The following is an 18,230-nucleotide window of genomic DNA, read 5'->3' as shown; positions in this document are numbered from 1 at the left end:
TGTCATTTGGGGTGGACTTTAAGGCCAAGCCTCCAACACCATCTGCTGCTGTGGTGAGGTACGTTCACCAGAGATCACCCCTTGGGTACTTCTAAAGCCGAATAGAAAGTCTTTACTGGCCGGGTGTGGTGGCGCTGCTACGGGAGAGCTAAGAAAGTCACCTTCCCACACCCCTTTCCTCTTTCCAGCCCTATCAGGACTGGTCAGTCTTTGACGGTGCAATACAACATCAGCACCTACAAATGTGCTAGGCCACACTGATGGCTGCCTGTCACATGACACACCTGTCAGGTCTGTCTGCTAAATCACCCTGTAAGGCAGCTGCTGTCATGGCTCTGCAGAAGCAGACAGAAAGGTTTCACCCTTGTACGAGCTGGTCCAGTGGACACTGTGGGGACATCCTGCAAGGTAAGAGTGTCAGCACCATCGTCAGCATTCTCTGCAGAAATTAATAAAAAACATGACGCACAGTCATTTCTATTTTTTATTAAAATACCTTTTTCTTGACTACAGAGACAACCAATGGAAATGTACACAATTACATATAGAAGTTGTCAGTCATGTTAAATGCAATCAACATAGGCTCTCGGGAATGAACAAAGTCTTTAAAGGATGCTCTCTAAGTACGGGCCTTTAAACCGTAGCCCATCTTCAGCATCTCACTCTCCAGAGTTTCACTTTCTTTCTATTTTGATGCTTTTTAGAAATTCCAAATATTTGCTCAAATATGCTAATGACAATATTATTTTCCTAAACTTTACAGTTTTACTTTGGTGTGAGGACCCCTTTCACAACACGCTGTGTGAACAGTACATTTTACTCGACTTTGATTTTGTACCTTAATTACCAATAAGCTACAGTTCTAATTAAATGTTATGGGGAAAACATTGTTTTCTCATAAATGTTATGAAAAAAAAAAGCCTGCCCATAAGCCCATGTCTCGCTATAGGGAGTATGTGTGTATGAATTTAATAACGGCCTCTGACTCACAAGCTCGTGTTTGTCTCTTGCTGGTGCTCCTGGTGGAATGAGGGCTGCACCATGACAGGTGAGCGCCCCGTCACTGGGCTTCAGCCTCAGCCCTTAACATCTAGTGTCTTTGGATCCGGCTGTAAGAAAAACAAGATCATTTTTCACCGAGGAAGAACCGTAAACTATTACAAAGGCTCAGTACGGGAGCATCGCTGCTAGATTGGTGTGAAAGGTCTAGACTGAGCGAGGCTGCTAGCTTTTGAAATATTAAATTTCAATTAGGAATAAAATGCTACTCAAAACGCTGAGCACAGGACTTGTGCTTTCTAGGGCAGTGTCTTGCTATGGCTGGCCTTGATCCTCTGATCATCTTGTTCAGCCTCTCTGTGGTGGGAGCGCAAACCTGTCAGGGAATGGCTGCTATTTCTTCATAAGCCTTGACGAGCCAGGAAAAATACACAAAACATGATTATAAAATTTACCTCAGTGGGGATCAATTCTAATGGGAAAAACAGGGCAATAAAAAAGTTAAAGCAGGTGGTTTAAAAAATATTTCGAGTGTGTGTGTCCCGTGTGTCCCAGAGTGGGTGAGACATTCCGGGCGGTTGGGGAGACTGGAGTCAGAGCGTTACCCGCCTACCTTTTTCCAGGATCTAAGCAATTAGCAGGACTTCAACTTGCCCTCACCTCTTTAGAGTTCAGGGAAGAGTCACCTCCTTCTGGCTGGGCTTCACACACAAGTAAGAGCTACTGGCCAGATGGAGCCCAGCAGCTCAACCAGACACCCGAACATCCTTCGCCTGTACAACTACTTCTACGATGACACTCAGATATACTTAATTCTGGAGTATGCTCCAGGAGGTGAGCTCTATAAGGAGCTTCAGAGAAATGAGCAGTTGGACCAGCAGCGTACAGCCACGATAATACAGGAGTTGTCAGATGCCCTGACCTACTGCCATGAGAAGAAGGTGATTCACAGGGACATCAAGCCAGAGAATCTCCTGCTGGGCCTCAATGGTGAGGTGAAGATCTCAGACTTTGGGTGGTCTGTGCATACCCCCTCCCTCAGGAGAAAGACAATGTGTGGGACTCTGGACTACTTGCCCCCGGAAATGATAGAGCAGAAACCGTACAATGAGATGGTTGATCTGTGGTGCATTGGCGTGCTCTGCTATGAGCTGCTGGTGGGGAAGCCACCCTTTGAGAGCAGCACCTCCAGTGAGACATTTAGACGCATCTGCAAGGTGGATTTTAAGTTTCCTTCATCAGTGCCTGCAGGAGCCCAGGACTTGATCTCCAAGCTTCTTAGATACCATCCTTCAGAGAGGCTGAGCCTGGCCCAGGTCCTGAAGCACCCCTGGGTCAGGGAACACTCTCGAAGGGTGCTGCCTCGCTGTGTTCAGATGTCTTCCTGAGCCCTGTCCGTCTCTATCCCTATATATTTCTTCAGGAAGCTCTCCAGGCTGTTTGTTAGTGTGTGTGGTTTGCTTGTTTTCTCTTTTATGAATTGATGTTAATTAAAACTGATTATTTTCGCATCAAAAAAAATATTTCATAGAAAATGTATAGGGTAAAAAATGACATGCTATATTGTAAATTTTAAATAATGAAAAGTTTTTAAAAGATGGTGACATATTTTACCAATGTTTATGGCCATCATTAAGAAAACATGAGGAGAGCCAGCCTGGTCTACCTAGCACATTCCAGGCCAGCCAGGGCTGCACAGAGATCCTGTCTCAAAACCAAACCAAACCATGATAGCAACAACAAAAACAAAGAAAACATGAGATGAGACGCACCGCTAGAAGCCATCAAAGCACTCTTCTGTCAGAGCATAAACTTTCCTAAGAATCAGCGGCTGAAAGGGAGCAGCTAGCTGTGATCCTTCAAAACACCTCCTGATTTCAAACCCACAGCCCTGTGGGAGCTAAGAAGGAAGGGGCTGAAATGTTTCCAAGGCACCTTTGAAGAGAGGCACTCTGGGTAGAAGTGAGAAGACACCTTGATGTTTAGTAATCATGTACAGCCACGTTCTAAGTCGGCTTCTTAGAAGGCTGTGATACCTTGAGTATTCGTCAGCTACTGGGAAGAACATGGTTTACAATGGGTACCCATGATACACAAACCATCTTATAACGATTCAAATAAGAATACAAAATGTGTTTAAGAACATTTTCTGTTTTATGTACCAAAATATGTACCCATATAAAGATTATTCCTAAAAAGTTACTCTTAATTGAGATATGCACTAGAGAAAATAGCAATTCTATAAAATTGAGCCTGTGTATTACAGATATTTGTTTTTGATTGATGCTTGAAGGTGGGACTTTTATTACTAGGAAGGGTGTGCAAAATGAAGCTCATCACTATGGAAACGCTAGGGAAGAAGCTATATAGCTAGAGAATCCTGTAGTATGCTAGGAGTAACCACATTAAACAGATCCCCCTGGAGTCTCAGAAATACAGCTTCTTAACATATGGTACTTATTTGGATTCAGATATCCAGAAACAAATGTAATATTACAAAGTAACAAAACCAGTGACTATAAAGTGATTTTAAGGTGGACCCTACTAGGAGTTCCCAACATTTTTACCCTTCTCTGTCCACGTCTGTGCATCCTTCCTCAACCCTCTCCCACGTGCTTCCCACATGTGCTAGGGACCCTGCTGTTTTGCTGGTGCTGAGTCAGACCCTCTCCTGGTCAGCCTCACACCCAGCTATGCTGTGCACCTGGAAAGGGGCAGCTGCTACCTGCTGCTCTGCACGGAGTCTAATGGAGCATCGTCCACAGTCCCGCTGCTTTTACCTGGCTACTTCCTGACCCAGATCCTCAAGTGCATTTGATGAAGTTCCAAAGGTATGCCATGACACTCTTGGTAGACAAAACTCTTCTATACCAGTGAACAGTGACGACTCTGTGTATCACCACACCAGCACTACAGGCGGAGAGGGGACATAACGTCCAAATCACTGTCGGTGTGAGTGCTACACGACAGATTTAGATTCACCGTGTAAGAGGTTTACATTTTTAAAAGCAGTTAGTTAGTTATGTGTGTGCACACACAAGCACACCCCTGCGCATGATACTGCGCCTGTCTGGAGGTTAGAGGACAACTCACAGGAGTTGGTCCTGTCCTTCCACTGTATGGGCTCTGGGGATCGAACTCAGGTCATCAGGCTTGGTAGCAAGCGCCTTTATCCACTGAGTCAGTTCACTGGCCCTAGGCAAAACTTTTCCGTTGTAAAATATAGTAAATATTTACTTTCTAAAACCAATGTAAAATGGTTTGAAATTAAGTTTCAGCATGGCTTGAATGTGAGTTGTTAGAATTATAAACTGCAATATTTACTCATATAAAACAGGTAAGCCAGCCAAGGCACAATTAAGAGATGTGTGACTATAGGGACCTAGTGTTCTACAACTGGCAGGTGAGAACCACACATGTACCAGGCTTGTGCTATCACGTTCAAAACGAAAAGTGTTTGGAAAGCTGGAAGAAGACAGCACCTTCTGTCAGAATGTCAGGTTTTACCAGGACTCCTCTGAACCCCTGATCCTTATGTGAATAAAGTTCTATTGAATCCAATGGAAAAGACATACGCTAATAGGCATCAAACATAAAAAGCACAGTTACAATCATATAACTTAACACACTCCTAGCATACCAGAACCGAGATTTCTGCACACTTCATGACTTACTGCTTTGGTTTGCATTTCTTCCCCCTCTTTAAAACATGCAGTTCATACACTTGACAGTTTTACTCCCATAGTCAATGCACTCTGGACCGATGCACTCACAGCAGGCGTTGTGAAACCAGCGATACTTGGATGCACCCATGGATTCACAGGATATCTTACACTGGTGTATGGACATGCAGTCATCAAAGTAAACCACGGTGCACATGTGCTCTGAAATAAAAAGGGGCATCTCAGTACAGACAGGAAGAGCTCGGCCACTCGCTCGCTCACTCAGACAACACCTGCAGTTACTTTCTAGCCCTCTGACTGCTCATCAGCACAGGACAAAAACGAGGGACAAAAGATCTTCCTTTGTTGACAGATACTCACTTTAGACAAAGGCAGCAAACACATGAGCTGAGGTTAGATTATCTGGCGTAGCAAGCATCCGTGAAGCAACATGGCTATTTCCTAACCTGACATTTCTCCAGAGACATACATCCCCAGTCCAAACAAGATCGGACAATGCTGTCCTAAAGTTATATTGAGAATTTGTACTCAGGTAAGTACTCCAAACGTTGCACAGTGATTTTCAGTACACATTAGCAAGTAGGCCATGTTACTACAAAGACTTTCTAGGTCTGCTCTCCATCAGGATCGTCAGTTTTCACTTTGCAGGTTGTTAATCCCATGTGGCTGCCTAGCTACGGCAAAATATAACATGAAATAAACTAAAGAGAATAAGTCATTAACAGAGAGTGTTTGATAACAGTTACGGGTTTTCTTGAGGACAGAGGAGCATGCGCTGCTGTTCTGGACACAGGGTCTCTTGCTTATGCAGCCAAGACTGGTCCCTGCTTCAGCCATCTGATCCTGGGATTGAATGCATGTGGCACCTTGTCTAGCTGGGACTAAGTTGTTTTTATAGGGCCACTTAGAGAACTAACGAACAGGGGGAGGCTGAGTAGAAACGGTTGTGTTACGGGGAATAACAAGCAACTCTTCCAGGCACTGAAGGATGGAAGCCTTGGAGATGAGTACCGTATCCATGGCAACAGGGAACAGGTCCAGGCACGGTGTGCTTTCCCAGCACTTAGATGGGGCAGAAGGATCAGGAGTTCAAAGCTAACCTGGGCTACACAATGAATTCAAATACACATCAAAATGGTTTCAAAGAAAGAAACAAAGAAAAAAGGCTACTGGGATGGCTCCGTGGATAAAACACTGGCCATATAAGTCTTCTTGCAGTGTTTGATCCTAGATGCACTGCACAGGGCCTCACCGATGTGCTGTGGCACAGTGTCTGCCCATACCATGTGCACATACCGACCGATGACAAGCAACTCTTGGGTTTGAAAAATGAAACCAGAGTAGCGGGGCCAGAAGGACTGGCAACAAGCAAGTCACTTACAACAGAAGCCTGGTGTCTGATTTGTAAAGCAACTTAGCCTGAAGGCAGGTAAGAAGTCATACTGCCATTTAACAAAAGCTGTCCTGGGGCTGGAGAGATGGCTCAGTGGTTAAGAGCACTGACTGCTCTTCCAGAGGTCCTGAGTTCAATTCCCAGCAACCACATGGTGGCTCACAACCATCTGTAATGGGATCTGATGCCCTCTTCTGGTATGTCTGAAGACAACTACAGTGTACTCATATTAAATAAATAAATAAATAAATCTAAAAAAAAAAAAAAGAACATAAAACAAAAAAAATAACCAAAAGCTGTCCTGATTTTATCGTTCATGTGCAAAGCTCTATTTTGTACTGGTCAGATTATAATGAATGGCATAATAGTCAAATTAAGAAAGAAGTTCAAATTATACTGTCTGTACATAATTCACCTAATGTTGTAAGACACAGCTGCAAGCCAGGTGTAGGATACAGGAGCTCTTATCTCAAAAACCTAAAACAAAACATCAAGTGTATTTTCATAAATATATTATTATTCTACTATACAACTGTATTGAAAAACATTGGAGACTTTATATCAAAACTATAATCTGAGCTGGGTGGTGGTGGCGCACGCCTTTAATCCCAGCACTTGGGAGGCAGAGGCAGGCAGATTTCTGAGTTCGAGGCCAGCCTGGTCTACGGAGTGAGTTCCAAGACAGCCAGGGCTATACAGAGAAACCCTGTCTCGAAAAACAAAACAAAACAAAACAAACCAATAACAACAACAAAAACCCTATATACTGTTTATACTCCAAAATTATGACATGACTTTTTTTTTTTTTTTTGGTTTTCTGAGACAGGGTTTCTCTGTGTAGTCCATTATGACATGATTTATTCTCACTAGTAAATGCTCTTTGACACAATTCTCAGATGAGCAGAGATCATTCTCTTGACTCTTCTGTAATCACAATCATGTCCACTGACAACTGCCTACATAGTCTATACCTAGAAATGAGATGTCTTAAAAGACTATTTTTTCAAAAAAGATTTTAGCAAGATGGCTGAGAAGGTAAAGCTCTCACTGTACAAACCCAACCTGAGTTTAATCCCAGAATCCACAGTGGGGGGTAGAACAGACTCCTCAAAGTTGTCCTCTGGCCTCCACAAGTGTGATGGTGTGTGCTCACACTCAGAAGCACACACGGACACAATAACAAAATAAAAGTCAGTTCATTGACGACCTTGGCATCATTTGCAAATACCTGACTTCGCGGGGCACCATGACAGACACCTGACGGCAAACACAGATGCCATGTGATAAAGAATAGTTAGTCTGACTCAAATAGACACCAGACCTCGGAAGTCCTAACCACAGGGACAGCAGAGTGGAACAGGTACCTTTGTCGCTGGGGAAGGGAGCATGGACATTGTTGCTGGGAACAGACACGTTTTGGTGGTGCAGCTGGTTCACAGTTTCTAGGAAGGAGACTAGGTTTTCATGGTGTGACAGCTCCTCTGCCACAGGGAAGGAGACGATGTTCCAGTTCAGCTGGGTATCGCCCTCCGTCAGTGCCCTGAACAGGGACGGGATGGGCTCGTGCAGCTCCTCCACGGTGCTCTTGGATGTGGGCGGGGTGTCGCTGTAATTCCGAGGGTTGCACATACCTGAGGAAACAGGCCATGCAAGTTTACTCTCCTTACGGATTAGAACACTGCGGGATTCTGCTAATTCCCTGGAGTGAAAGCTCTGAATGTTAACACTGATTTTTTTTAATGTTACATATTGATGTTTTCACAGCCTTTTTAGCCTTGAAAAGACAAAAAGTAATGAGAATTACCCACTGAGCAAACTAAGTTCCAAATTCCACTCCAATAACAGCAACCAGGACAGCACAGAAAGGATTCCAAGGCTTTGGCAGCACAGACACGTAGGTGTGTGTGTGTGTGTGTGTGTGTGTGTGTGTAAGACATGGAATGGAAGCTTTCACCAACTCAATCAACGTATGAGCATGAAAGCTGGGCCCAGAGCTTGGGATACAGCTTAGCTGCTAGAATGCTCTGCAAGCCAAACCCCACCACTGTATAACCTGTGTGGGACTGCACACCTGCAATCCCAGGCTGGTGGTCACCTCCACAGTCAGGATGCATAGAATGGACAGGAAGTGGGTCAGGCTATAAAACCCCACCCTAGGGCTTGTCCGATGTCCTACTTCTCTAGCAAGGCTCCTCCTAAAGGTCCCACCAGCATCATCAGCTGGGACCAGGTGTTCACACACACACAGACCCCCCACACACACGCATGCACACACACAGTGGGAGACAGTTCACATCAAACCATAGCCCAAGGGTGATCTTCAACGCCTAACCCTCCTATCCCTAACCTCTGTGCTGAGATTACAGATGTGTAAGTCAACATCTGGCTTTTTTTAGTTCTGGGGATTAAGTCTTGTGTATACTGTGTATACTGGTAGGCACTCCTTGTCTACTACACTTTAAAAACAGTCATGCTTCACACTTTAATATCGACCATCTCTAATATGGAGCATTTGTGTCTTCCCTGGAGTAAAAGTTTGAAAAGTTAAGCCAAAATTTATAAATTCTTTAAATCAATCTCTCTCTCTCTCTCTCTCCCCCTACCTCTCCCCATCTTTATTTTTTACATATTCTTACAGAATTTGGCAAGAGCTGTGTAGAATAACATGTATCTCTCATAAAATATAAGATATCTGAACTTAACAATTTAGATTCTAGGGCAGCATCACAGATCAGATGATCAAGTAAGAACACTTTGCTCTCAGTGAGGAAACAGGGCCCAAATAAAGTCAATATCTTGTCTGCTATTACATAACCTAGGAACAGGGCCAGTATCATGACTCAACGCTCTCATGTTCACTGTGGCAATTACCATATGCTACACGTAAGCCTCAAGTGCAGCGGACAGCCAGTGCTGCTTAGCAGACTGCTCAACACACACACACAAGTCTTCCGTCAGATTCTGTGGCAAAAGGAACCAGTAACCAGAGAAGAGAGGGGGAATGCCTGAGTTTTAAAACTCCAGTGCTTATCATCAAAAGGGTCATTACATTACAGAAAATTCAGTATTCTACATTTATAAACCTAGGCAGAAGGTTTGTAATTTACATGGTGACCATTAAAGCCAGGACATGGAGGGGAACTGTAGGTAGGGTGGGGCACAGAAGCTGCCTCTTGGAAACAACCATGAACAAAGAGTCAGGTGACAAAGGACAGATTTTACTCTGGGAAGAGAAAAAGATGGAAACAGTCAGGACCCACAAAGGTGACAAGACAGCTAAGAGGCACAAAGGGACAGCTGACACAGGACAGTTAGGGACAGCTGGCAACTGCATCTCTGGCACCTAGGATGGGAAGGAGTGGAATGGAAAGCCCAACACTCTCTTAGGGCAGCTGGCTTCCTCCAGTCTGAGCGGGACCGGAGACAGAGCCTGAGGGTGGGCTGCTTCTAGAGAGCAGGAAGGATGCCCGTCACCAGAGCATAGGGATCATGAAAAGGAGAGGCAGCTTCCGCCACAGAGCCACAGCTGTTCAACACAAGAGACCGAGGCAGCCGAGATGACAAAGAACTGAACATCCACTCCACAGGCCTGGATCAAAAGCAGTAGCGTGAGGGAGCAGCAGTGACCCGATGAGAAGTGAGGCACGAGAATAGAGAGTTTCAACATCTAAAACCCAGCCAACGTGCAAATAAAAACCTCATGTAATTCCAATACAAATACACTGGAAAGCATCGCCAACAAACCACTAAGTCAGACAAAAGAATGAGTGTTAGGGATGGAGGTCAAGGGTGACAAAATGTTGGGCATCAAAGTATCAATAAAGGAAAAACTATTGTTTTTCCTATTGTGTTTGTGTGTTCTGAGACAGGGTCTCTATATAGTGCAGACTTGCCTTGAATTCACCATGTAGCCCAAGCTGGCCTCAGATTTGCGGCTATCCTCCTGTCTCAGTCTCCCGAGTGCTAGGATTACAGCATTTGCCACCATGGTCAGTTGGAATGATATATTTCAGTTCCTGAGAGTAAGACTGTTACACCCAGCAAGCTCGTCTTTTTAAGTGGGGAAGAAATGAAACAGTGTAGGACAAGGACGAACTAAAACGGCTCATGACCACTAAGCTGCTGTTAGCTAAAGGAATTCTACGTCCACCTTACATCATCTGTGACAGACACCTGTGCTCCGTCCACATGTGAGCTCTGTGTCAGTAGCCTGACACACATGTGCGTCTGTACTACTAAGCTTAGGATTGTTGGCCATAGAACAAAGCTTCAACATTTCTGGAGGAAAATATACTCTCACACTCACGCTTCAGAGTCTGAAGGCCTAGTTTCTCCTCACAGGAGAGCTCAGAGCCTTTCCTCACTGCCTCAGCCAGGGGTGTCTGTCTCCCATGTACCCTGTGTGGCTGTTTTCCAATGGTTCTTAACTGAACTTTCAGTTAAACCTGCTATTTTTCTTCAATCCATGTTTTTCTCTTTGCTTTTCTGCCCTATTTATGTTTCGTTGGTCTTCTATTATAGCTTTTATTTTTTTCTCCAATGGGGAATGTAAATTTTCTTTTTAAAAAGACATCAAGTCTGGGAGTGCTGGCACACACCTTTGAGCCCAGCATTCAGAGGCAGAGGCAGGTGGATCTTTGTGAACTTCAAGCCAGCCTGGTCACCAGAGAGTTCCAGGTCATTGTGGTCTACACAGTGCAACCCTGCCTAATAAGGGACAAAGTCAGGAGAGGACCAGCATGAGTGGGGAGGGCAAGAGAGGATGCAGAGGTGGTAACCATGGTAACAGCACTCTGCAACCATCTATGGGAATCTCATGGTGGAGTGCCAGCCTTTGCTCACTTACTATATGGGGAGAAGAAAACTTAGTTCTTACATGGCTACAAACAAGTGGCCCAGTGACCCAGCAGTCCTGATGAACACCGAGGACGGTTGGTGTGTGCCGTATTTCTGCACTGTGCACCTGCCTGCCTTCTCCATCCCTCCTGTGTGCCCCTTCCCTAACACTCGTTTCTTACTGTGAAAGCACAGGCTCCTACCTCAGCCTTCCAGGATGTATACATCATCACACCCAGGTATTATTTTTTTCTAAAATCTTCTAGAATCTTCTTTAACTTGAAAGCTAATAAATTTTTATAAAGGATTATCTACAGGTAAGTCTTTCTTAAAGTTGCTCGGCATTCTGTGAAGTCTTTCAAGAACCCCTCACTCCAGAACTGCAACATTTTCTTCTATTACTTTTTGACTTTTTAGAATTTATCTATTTATGTTTATTTATTTAGAGACAGTTTTCTTTGTATAACAGTCCTGGGTATCCTGGACCTTGCTTTGTAGATCAGGCTGGCCTCAAGCTCAGACAGATCTGCCTAACTGCCTCCCGAGTGCTGGGATTAAAGGGGTGCTTCAACCACACCTGGCTGACTTTCCCCCACCCCTCTATTTTAAATCTTTCTTTCCTTGAGTATCCTGTAATATTTTCAATCTGCTTGTTCTATAGTTCATGATATTCTAATGTTTATATTATCATTTTATGTGTATAGGTGTTTTACCTGCATAGCTGTGATATCTATGCACTCTGTGCATGCAGTGCCAATGGAGGCCTGAAGAGGGCACTGGATCCCCGGCAACTGGAGTTATAGACTGCTTGAGCCACCAATGGAGGTGTAGAACTGAACCTGGGTCCTCAAAGTGAAGCCAGTGCTCTTCACCACTGAGCCAGCCCCCAAATACTGACATTAATTTCAATATTCATTATAGATCCCTTTAAATTAATATTTTCTAGTCATATTGAAACAAATGTTTTCTGTAATTGTTTTTCCAGGTTGCTGGCACTTGCCCTGTTTTCCTTTGTGTCCAGTTCTTAACCTGGGACACCTTTAACTCTCTGCAGCGCTTACATGAGAAAGACCCAACTGTGACCCTCCTCTAGAGTTTCTTTCTCCTCGCTGCACTGATTAGGCTGACTCTACGGAGCCTCTAAGGGTTTACACAGGGCTATTCCACCATAATCGTCTTTAATGGAAATTCTAGAATTTGTTCCAATCTGTTTACAAAATAGTGATAATCTCTCTTTCCCTTTAGATAGCTAAGGAAAACCCAATTAAGCTTCCATCTTTTCTTTCTCTTTATTGTTTCAGTGTTTCTGAACACATCCTTACATTTGATTTTACTAGTGTCCTTCATGCAAGGGTAGTTGGTCGGCAAATGTAGACTATTGTGCTGAGCTGGAAGACATTACTTACTCAAGAGTTGAACATTTCATCAAGCACCCTCCTTCTATCTTTCCTAGATATTTGGATGCAGTTTCTTATATAGCATGTCCATCTAAGAACATCACAGTGGCCTGGAGAGATGGTTCAGTGGCTAGGAGCATCAACTGCTTTTCCAATGGACCTGCTTTTGATTCCCAGCACCCACATGGCAGCTCATCACCATCTGTAACTCCTATCCCAGGTATGCTACATCTTCTTCTAACTTCTGTGGGCACTGGGCAAACATGCAGCACATAGGTGCACACTTGAGTCTTTAGTTAACACTCTTTTCTTCACGCTGTCACAGTCAATCCAGCCAAGAAAACCAGTTAATAGCATGACGTGCCTACACTCCACAGGGCTACTGTAAAAAAGGAAATAATTTATGAGAAGGGCTTAGCAACAGAAAGTAACTCTTCTAGTCAGCATACAAAGTAATGCCTGTCGTCATGGCGTCTCTCCTCTCCTCTCCCCTTCTCTCCTCTCCTCCCCTCCCCTCCCCTCCCCTCTCCTCCCCTCCTCTCCTCTCCTCTCCTCCCCTCCTCCTCTCCTCCCCTCCTCTCCTCTCCCCTCCTCCTCTCCCCTCTCCTCTCCTCCTCCTCTCCTCCCCTCCTCTCCTCTCCCCTCCTCCTCTCCCCTCTCCTCTCCTCCTCCTCTCCTCCCCTCCTCTCCTCTCCCCTCCTCCTCTCCCCTCTCCTCCCCTCCTCCTCTCCTCCCCTCCTCTCCTCTCCCCTCCTCCTCTCCCCTCTCCTCTCCTCCTCCTCTCCTCCCCTCCTCCTCCTCCCCTCCTCTCCTCCTCCTTCTCCTCTACTCCCCTCCCCTCCCCTCCCCTCCCCTCCCCTCCCCTCCCCTCTCCTCTCCTCCTCTCCTCTCCTCTCCTCTCCTCTCCTCTCCTCCCCTCCCCTCCCCTCCCCTCCCCTCCCCTCCCCTCCCCTCCCCTCCCCTCCCCTGCTCTCCTCTCTCTCTCTCTCTCTCTGTTGGTTTTAATGAGAATGGCTTTTGTAGACTCATGTGCTTGAATGTTTGACCTATAGGGAGTGGCACTATTAAGAGGTGTGGCCTTGTTGGAGGAAGTGTGTCACTCTGAGGTGGGTGCAGAGGTCTTAGTTGCTTAAGCTCTACCTCGTGTCACTTTCACTTCTGTTGCCAGTGGTGGATAAAGATGTAGAACCCTCCTTCTCCAGCACCCATGTTTGTCAGCATGCCACCAAGTCTCCTGCCATAATAATGGACTAAACCTCTACAACTGTAAGCCAGCCCTAATTAAATGGCTTTTTAAAATAAAAGTTACTGTGTTATGGTGTCTCTTCACAGCAATAGAAACCCTAAGAAAGACAGGAAGGATTAGGAGCTGTGGCCTTGTTGGAGGAGATGTCACTGGGGGTGGGCTTTGAGGGTCACAACTCTCATACCACTACCACTTCATGCTCTGCCTCCTATTCATGGATAATACTAAGCCTCAAAAACCCAGAAAGACGCTGAGCTGCCTATTAACATATCAAAATGGACACTTGATTGGTCTCCCAGCATCCCTTAGGACCTGTGGCTCCTCCCAGAGGCTGGGCTTCCGCTTTCCCTCCCCCAACCTGGTCTTATATAACTCAGCCATTTTGGCTATGCTGGCCTCCTGGCCTGGGCCACCTCTCTTGGTTGGCTGGGCCACCTCTTCCTCTCCCTCAAGTCTCTCCTCTCACGGTCTAGTTTAGTCAGCTGGCCATGTTCAGCCTGGACCCTTCCCTCTGCCTGCGTCCTCCCTTCTATCTACAGTAAGAAATCATCTCCACACTTTGGGAGTAGTCGTGCTCGCCTCTTATTTTATGTTTTCATTCATCTGGTGCCAAAGCCACAGAATGGGCATAACTGGGGCTCCCTTCTAAGTGACTAGGCCTCTCCACCCAGGCTTCCGACCTGACTCTCCTGCGGTGTGTGGACATGTGTCTCTGCTGGTCCCATCAGACTTGTCTCTAATTCTAGAGTCCACTTCTCTGCTGCTTCTTCCCCTCACCAGCTCTTAACCAAACATCTTTCCTTGCCTACTTGGGAAGTCTCCTCTCTGTGGCCTCCTGGAGTCTGCCACACCTTCTAAGCCTCTCACCAAGAGGGAATCTCCCTGCTATGTACTCTAGGGCCCCGACCACACGGGCAACTCTATTTCCTAAGCCTGCAGCATCTCTGTGCCTTCATGGTCTAGAAGATACTGGATCCCTTCCTTAGGTGGAGTTCCTGTGGGTTCCTTCCTGTCCTTAATGGCTGCGCTGCTCTTGACTCTCAGCTCTCTCTTAGGGCTTACTGGAACCTTCTCTATGGCATGGAGTTCGTTTCGAGGCCCTTTCTCCTTTTCTCCTTAGACTTAATTTCCTCCACAGACTCAGATTTTTATTAGTCTTACTGCAAACAACTCTGTCCCAGTACACAGCTCAATGGCAAATGTACACTTGAGTTCTGAATTCTCAAAGACTGTAACAACTTCTGCTACCACACAAGTAAATGATCCCAAAGTCTCTTCTCTCTAAGGTTTTCCAAGTTTTCATTCTTAAAAATCTTTTATCTCTACAATAAAATGGAAACTTAAGGGCTCTTTGTAAAGTTGGTTGGATGGTGTTTTGCTGGAGCAAACACGTGAAGGAACATTTGGCTGAAGCAGACACAGGAGAGAGGATGTTCTGCTAAAGCAAGCACATGAAAGGACACATGATGAAGGATTCTTTGCTAACAACACACATGTATTGGTCTGCCTAATATTGCGTAGTTGAGCACATTTGTTGGAACTCCATAGATTGAAATGGACCAAAAAACTTCTGATGGTCCACTGCAGTTTCTTGCCGCTTCCACGGACTCCGGCTGACTGGATGCACGCACTGAGACAAGACTGGTATTGAGCAAAACCCCCACGCTGAGGCAAGACACATGGAGGACACATGATGTTTGGAGGCATACATAAATAGAACTCCACAGAGTGATGGAGGCAGAGCTTGGCCTGCTGGTATAGCTAGCCGTGCAACGCTTGTGGGTCTCACATCTTCGCTGATGTTCGCTTCCCTGAGAAAGGCACAGCCAAGAACTTCTGGTGACCCTTTGTGTCCCTCCTGTTGACATGTATGGAGGCAGAGGCCTGGCTGTCTATTAGGTTGTGCCATTGTTGTTGCTATCCCGACTCTACTGAACTGGACTACTAGTGTATCAGAGAAGTGTCTGCAAGTGGACCCAGCTGCTGCTGCTAATCCGTGAACTGAACTGCAGATTTTCAGACAACACAGGCGGGAGTTGCTCCAAAGAACCTTTGTAAACAGGCCCACCTCCCCTGTATCTTTTTTTTCCCACTATCTCTGGTGGGTGGTGGGCTAACATAACAGGGAGGTTAAAGCATTTAAGAACCATCATTAAAAATAAGGTTTGAGCCGGGCGTGGTGGCGCATGCCTTTAATCCCAGCACTTGGGAGGCAGAGGCAGGCGTATTTCTGAGTTCGAGGCCAGCCTGGTCTACAGAGTGAGTTCCAGGATAGCCAGAGCTACACAGAGAAACCCTGTCTCGAAAAACTAAAAAAAAAAAAAAAAAAAAAAAAAGGTTTGAAAAAACTAAAGTTATACTATGATTTCTCTACACTCTGCTCTCAAGAAATCTTTTAAGACTATTGTGTAAACAGTCTTTATCTCAGGATTTGAAAATTCAATGGGTATAGTAAAAAAAATTCTGTAAAATCTGTAGCAAAATTTGGCTTAAACCTTTTAACAAAAAGGCTTATACTTAAAAACCTATTTATAGGTAATTTTAATTTGCTACAACATAACTATATATGTGATATAACTTTTGTTTAGGATATATTGTAAATGTAACTTGGTGTCTTAAGGTTTTACTGCTATGAACAGACACCATGATCAAGGCAAGTCTTATAAAGGACAACATTTAATTGGGGCTGGCTTACAGGTTTAGAGGTTCAGTCCATTATCATCAAGGTGGGAACATGGCAGAATCCAGGCAGGCATGGTACAGGAGGAGGTGAGAGTTCTGCATCTTCATGTGAAGGCTGCTGGTGGAAGACTAACTTACAGGCAGCTAGGGTGAGGGTCTTAAAGGCCACACTCACAGTAACACTTCTACTCCAACAGGGCCACAGCTTCTAATAGTGCCACTGCCTGGGCTGAGCACGTACAAACCGTAACACTTGGATTCAACTCTTGTTTAAACTGAGTCATATAAAAAGTTCTGATATTCTATAATGATGCACTATAAAGGGATAAAGTTCCCAGTCTCTATTAACTAAATTTATAGTTTAAAGTTTTAGTTTGGTTCTAAAGGATCTTCAATTAAATCTTTAACTCAAAATTGTAAGGCTTAAACTTAACAGGGATAAAGCTGTAAAGTCCTAATCTCATAAAAGCTTGTAAACTGTTAGATAATTAAGACATGTAAGTTAATGGTCAGTTAGCTTACTGACCTCATAAAGGATTCATGCTCTTTAATGCTCTCAGAGCTATGCTTACAGCTATGTGTCATGGTTTAAATATGCTTGGCCTAGGGACTGGCACCATTAGGAGGTTTGGCCTTGCTGGAGAAAGTGTGTCACTGTGAGGGTGGGCAATGAGACCTTCCTCCTAAGCACGTGGGAACCAGTCTTGGTCATGGTGTCTGTTCACAGCAGTAAAACCCTACCTAAGACACCATGCTAAGTACAATTGTAATTCATTCACAATGACGAGTTTTATTTAGCCTCCTGTATGTGTTTTCAAGTTAAGCCATGAAAAAAAGTTACTTGTTTTAAGAAGTAACTAAAAACAAGTAAAGTTTCTTTAACTCTGGTATACTTAATAGATTATGTTCCTCAAACTCTTCAGAGATCTGGTGGAGATAGCATTTAAAATGTTTAATGAAAAAGCTTCTATACTAGACAGAAATGCCAGCTCCTAGCAGCAGCAGCAACTCTAAGGTCTCCAAAGAAGACAGACGGGGGTGCCGAGGACTCCACCGGGATTGTGGAAAGGCTAAGCACTTGGGAAAACTGCCCATGCTTGACTGGCCGCCAGGGCTCAGCCCTGAGGGTTGACTGCCTTCCATCTTCTGCCTGGTCAGAGTGAGCTAGTTTCCCTAAATCCTCTTCTACATGAAAACCTCTCAGACACTCTGGGCCTGGCAGCCGAAGGCCAGAGCTGCTCTGTGCTGCAGCTAAAGATTTAATGCTGCCTTGTTTGATAGCCAAAGAAGGACCACTGCTCCCCAGAGAAGCCATTCAGACCATGGGTGCCTAGGGTAACTGCCCAGGTAGCATTACATGTCTGGCACTTTAAAAAAGGTCATTTGGATTATAGCACCTGCTAAGGGTCAGCCGCAGAGCTCTAAGGATGTTGGTGGCTAGGCTCAAGTAGCTTTGTCAACAGCAGCAGTCACACCAGCAACTTCCCCAAGGCTATAGCTGCCCTCTTAGGTCACTGAATCAGGTCTCAGGACTCATTTTCCTAGAGCTACTAGGTCTCCTGCTGAGAAAGGCTGACACAATTTACCCTGCTGGCAGACCTCACTCCAAAGGAGATAGTCACTAAATGAGTTTAAAAAGTGTTTCAGATTTCATTCTCTCTCTGCCATTGTTAGACTTTGAGAGTTCAGGGTTTTAACACTAATCAATGGAGTTCTGATAAGCTATTAATCTAGCCCTGGTAGTCTCAGAAACCTGGGACAAATGGCTAACTGAGGTACCTATTAACATATCAAGACAGATGCTGGCCAGGTCTCCCAGCATCCCTCAGTACCCGTGACTCCTCCCAGAACTCCTCACCTTACCCTAACCCTCTTCCTCCCAGGGGCTGATCTTCCTGCAATCTTCAGGGAAAGAATGTGTTGGACTGTATGATGGAAAAAAGCAGGGTCTCTGAGTGGATATCAGAGAGAGGGAAGTTAGTGCTGGGGAAGGG

General features: G+C 45.1%; 2 protein-coding genes across 2 annotated transcripts in view; one reads left to right on the top strand and one right to left on the bottom strand.

Moving 5' to 3' along the window:
• Positions 1 to 471: 471 nt before the first annotated feature.
• Positions 472 to 18,230, bottom strand: part of Twsg1 (twisted gastrulation BMP signaling modulator 1) — a 34,195-nt gene continuing 16,436 nt past the window's right edge. The window contains exons 4-5 of the mRNA XM_021185710.3: positions 7,440 to 7,706; positions 472 to 4,883 (exon numbers count right to left, since the gene is read on the bottom strand). Coding sequence (XP_021041369.1) covers positions 4,702 to 4,883; positions 7,440 to 7,706 — 449 coding nt within the window. The 3' untranslated portion in view covers positions 472 to 4,701. The remainder of the gene's footprint in view (positions 4,884 to 7,439; positions 7,707 to 18,230) is intronic.
• LOC110312155 (aurora kinase C) lies at positions 1,731 to 2,387 on the top strand. The gene has a single exon (XM_021185713.3). It carries the CDS (start codon positions 1,731 to 1,733, stop codon positions 2,385 to 2,387), a length of 657 nt encoding a protein of 218 aa, XP_021041372.2.

The sequence above is a fragment of the Mus caroli genome, unplaced genomic scaffold (assembly GCF_978045245.1).
Source record: "Mus caroli unplaced genomic scaffold, Mus_caroli_1 scaffold_18, whole genome shotgun sequence".
NCBI classification, from domain to species: Eukaryota; Metazoa; Chordata; class Mammalia; order Rodentia; family Muridae; genus Mus; species Mus caroli.
The sequence above is the reverse complement of the archived record's forward strand: the minus strand, read 5'-3'. Positions and strand labels throughout refer to the sequence as shown.

Excerpts from the sequence above, each read along its gene's own strand:
- LOC110312155 (XM_021185713.3), top strand. The coding sequence starts at position 1,731 with ATGGAGCCCAGCAGCTCAACCAGACACCCGAACATCCTTCGCCTGTAC.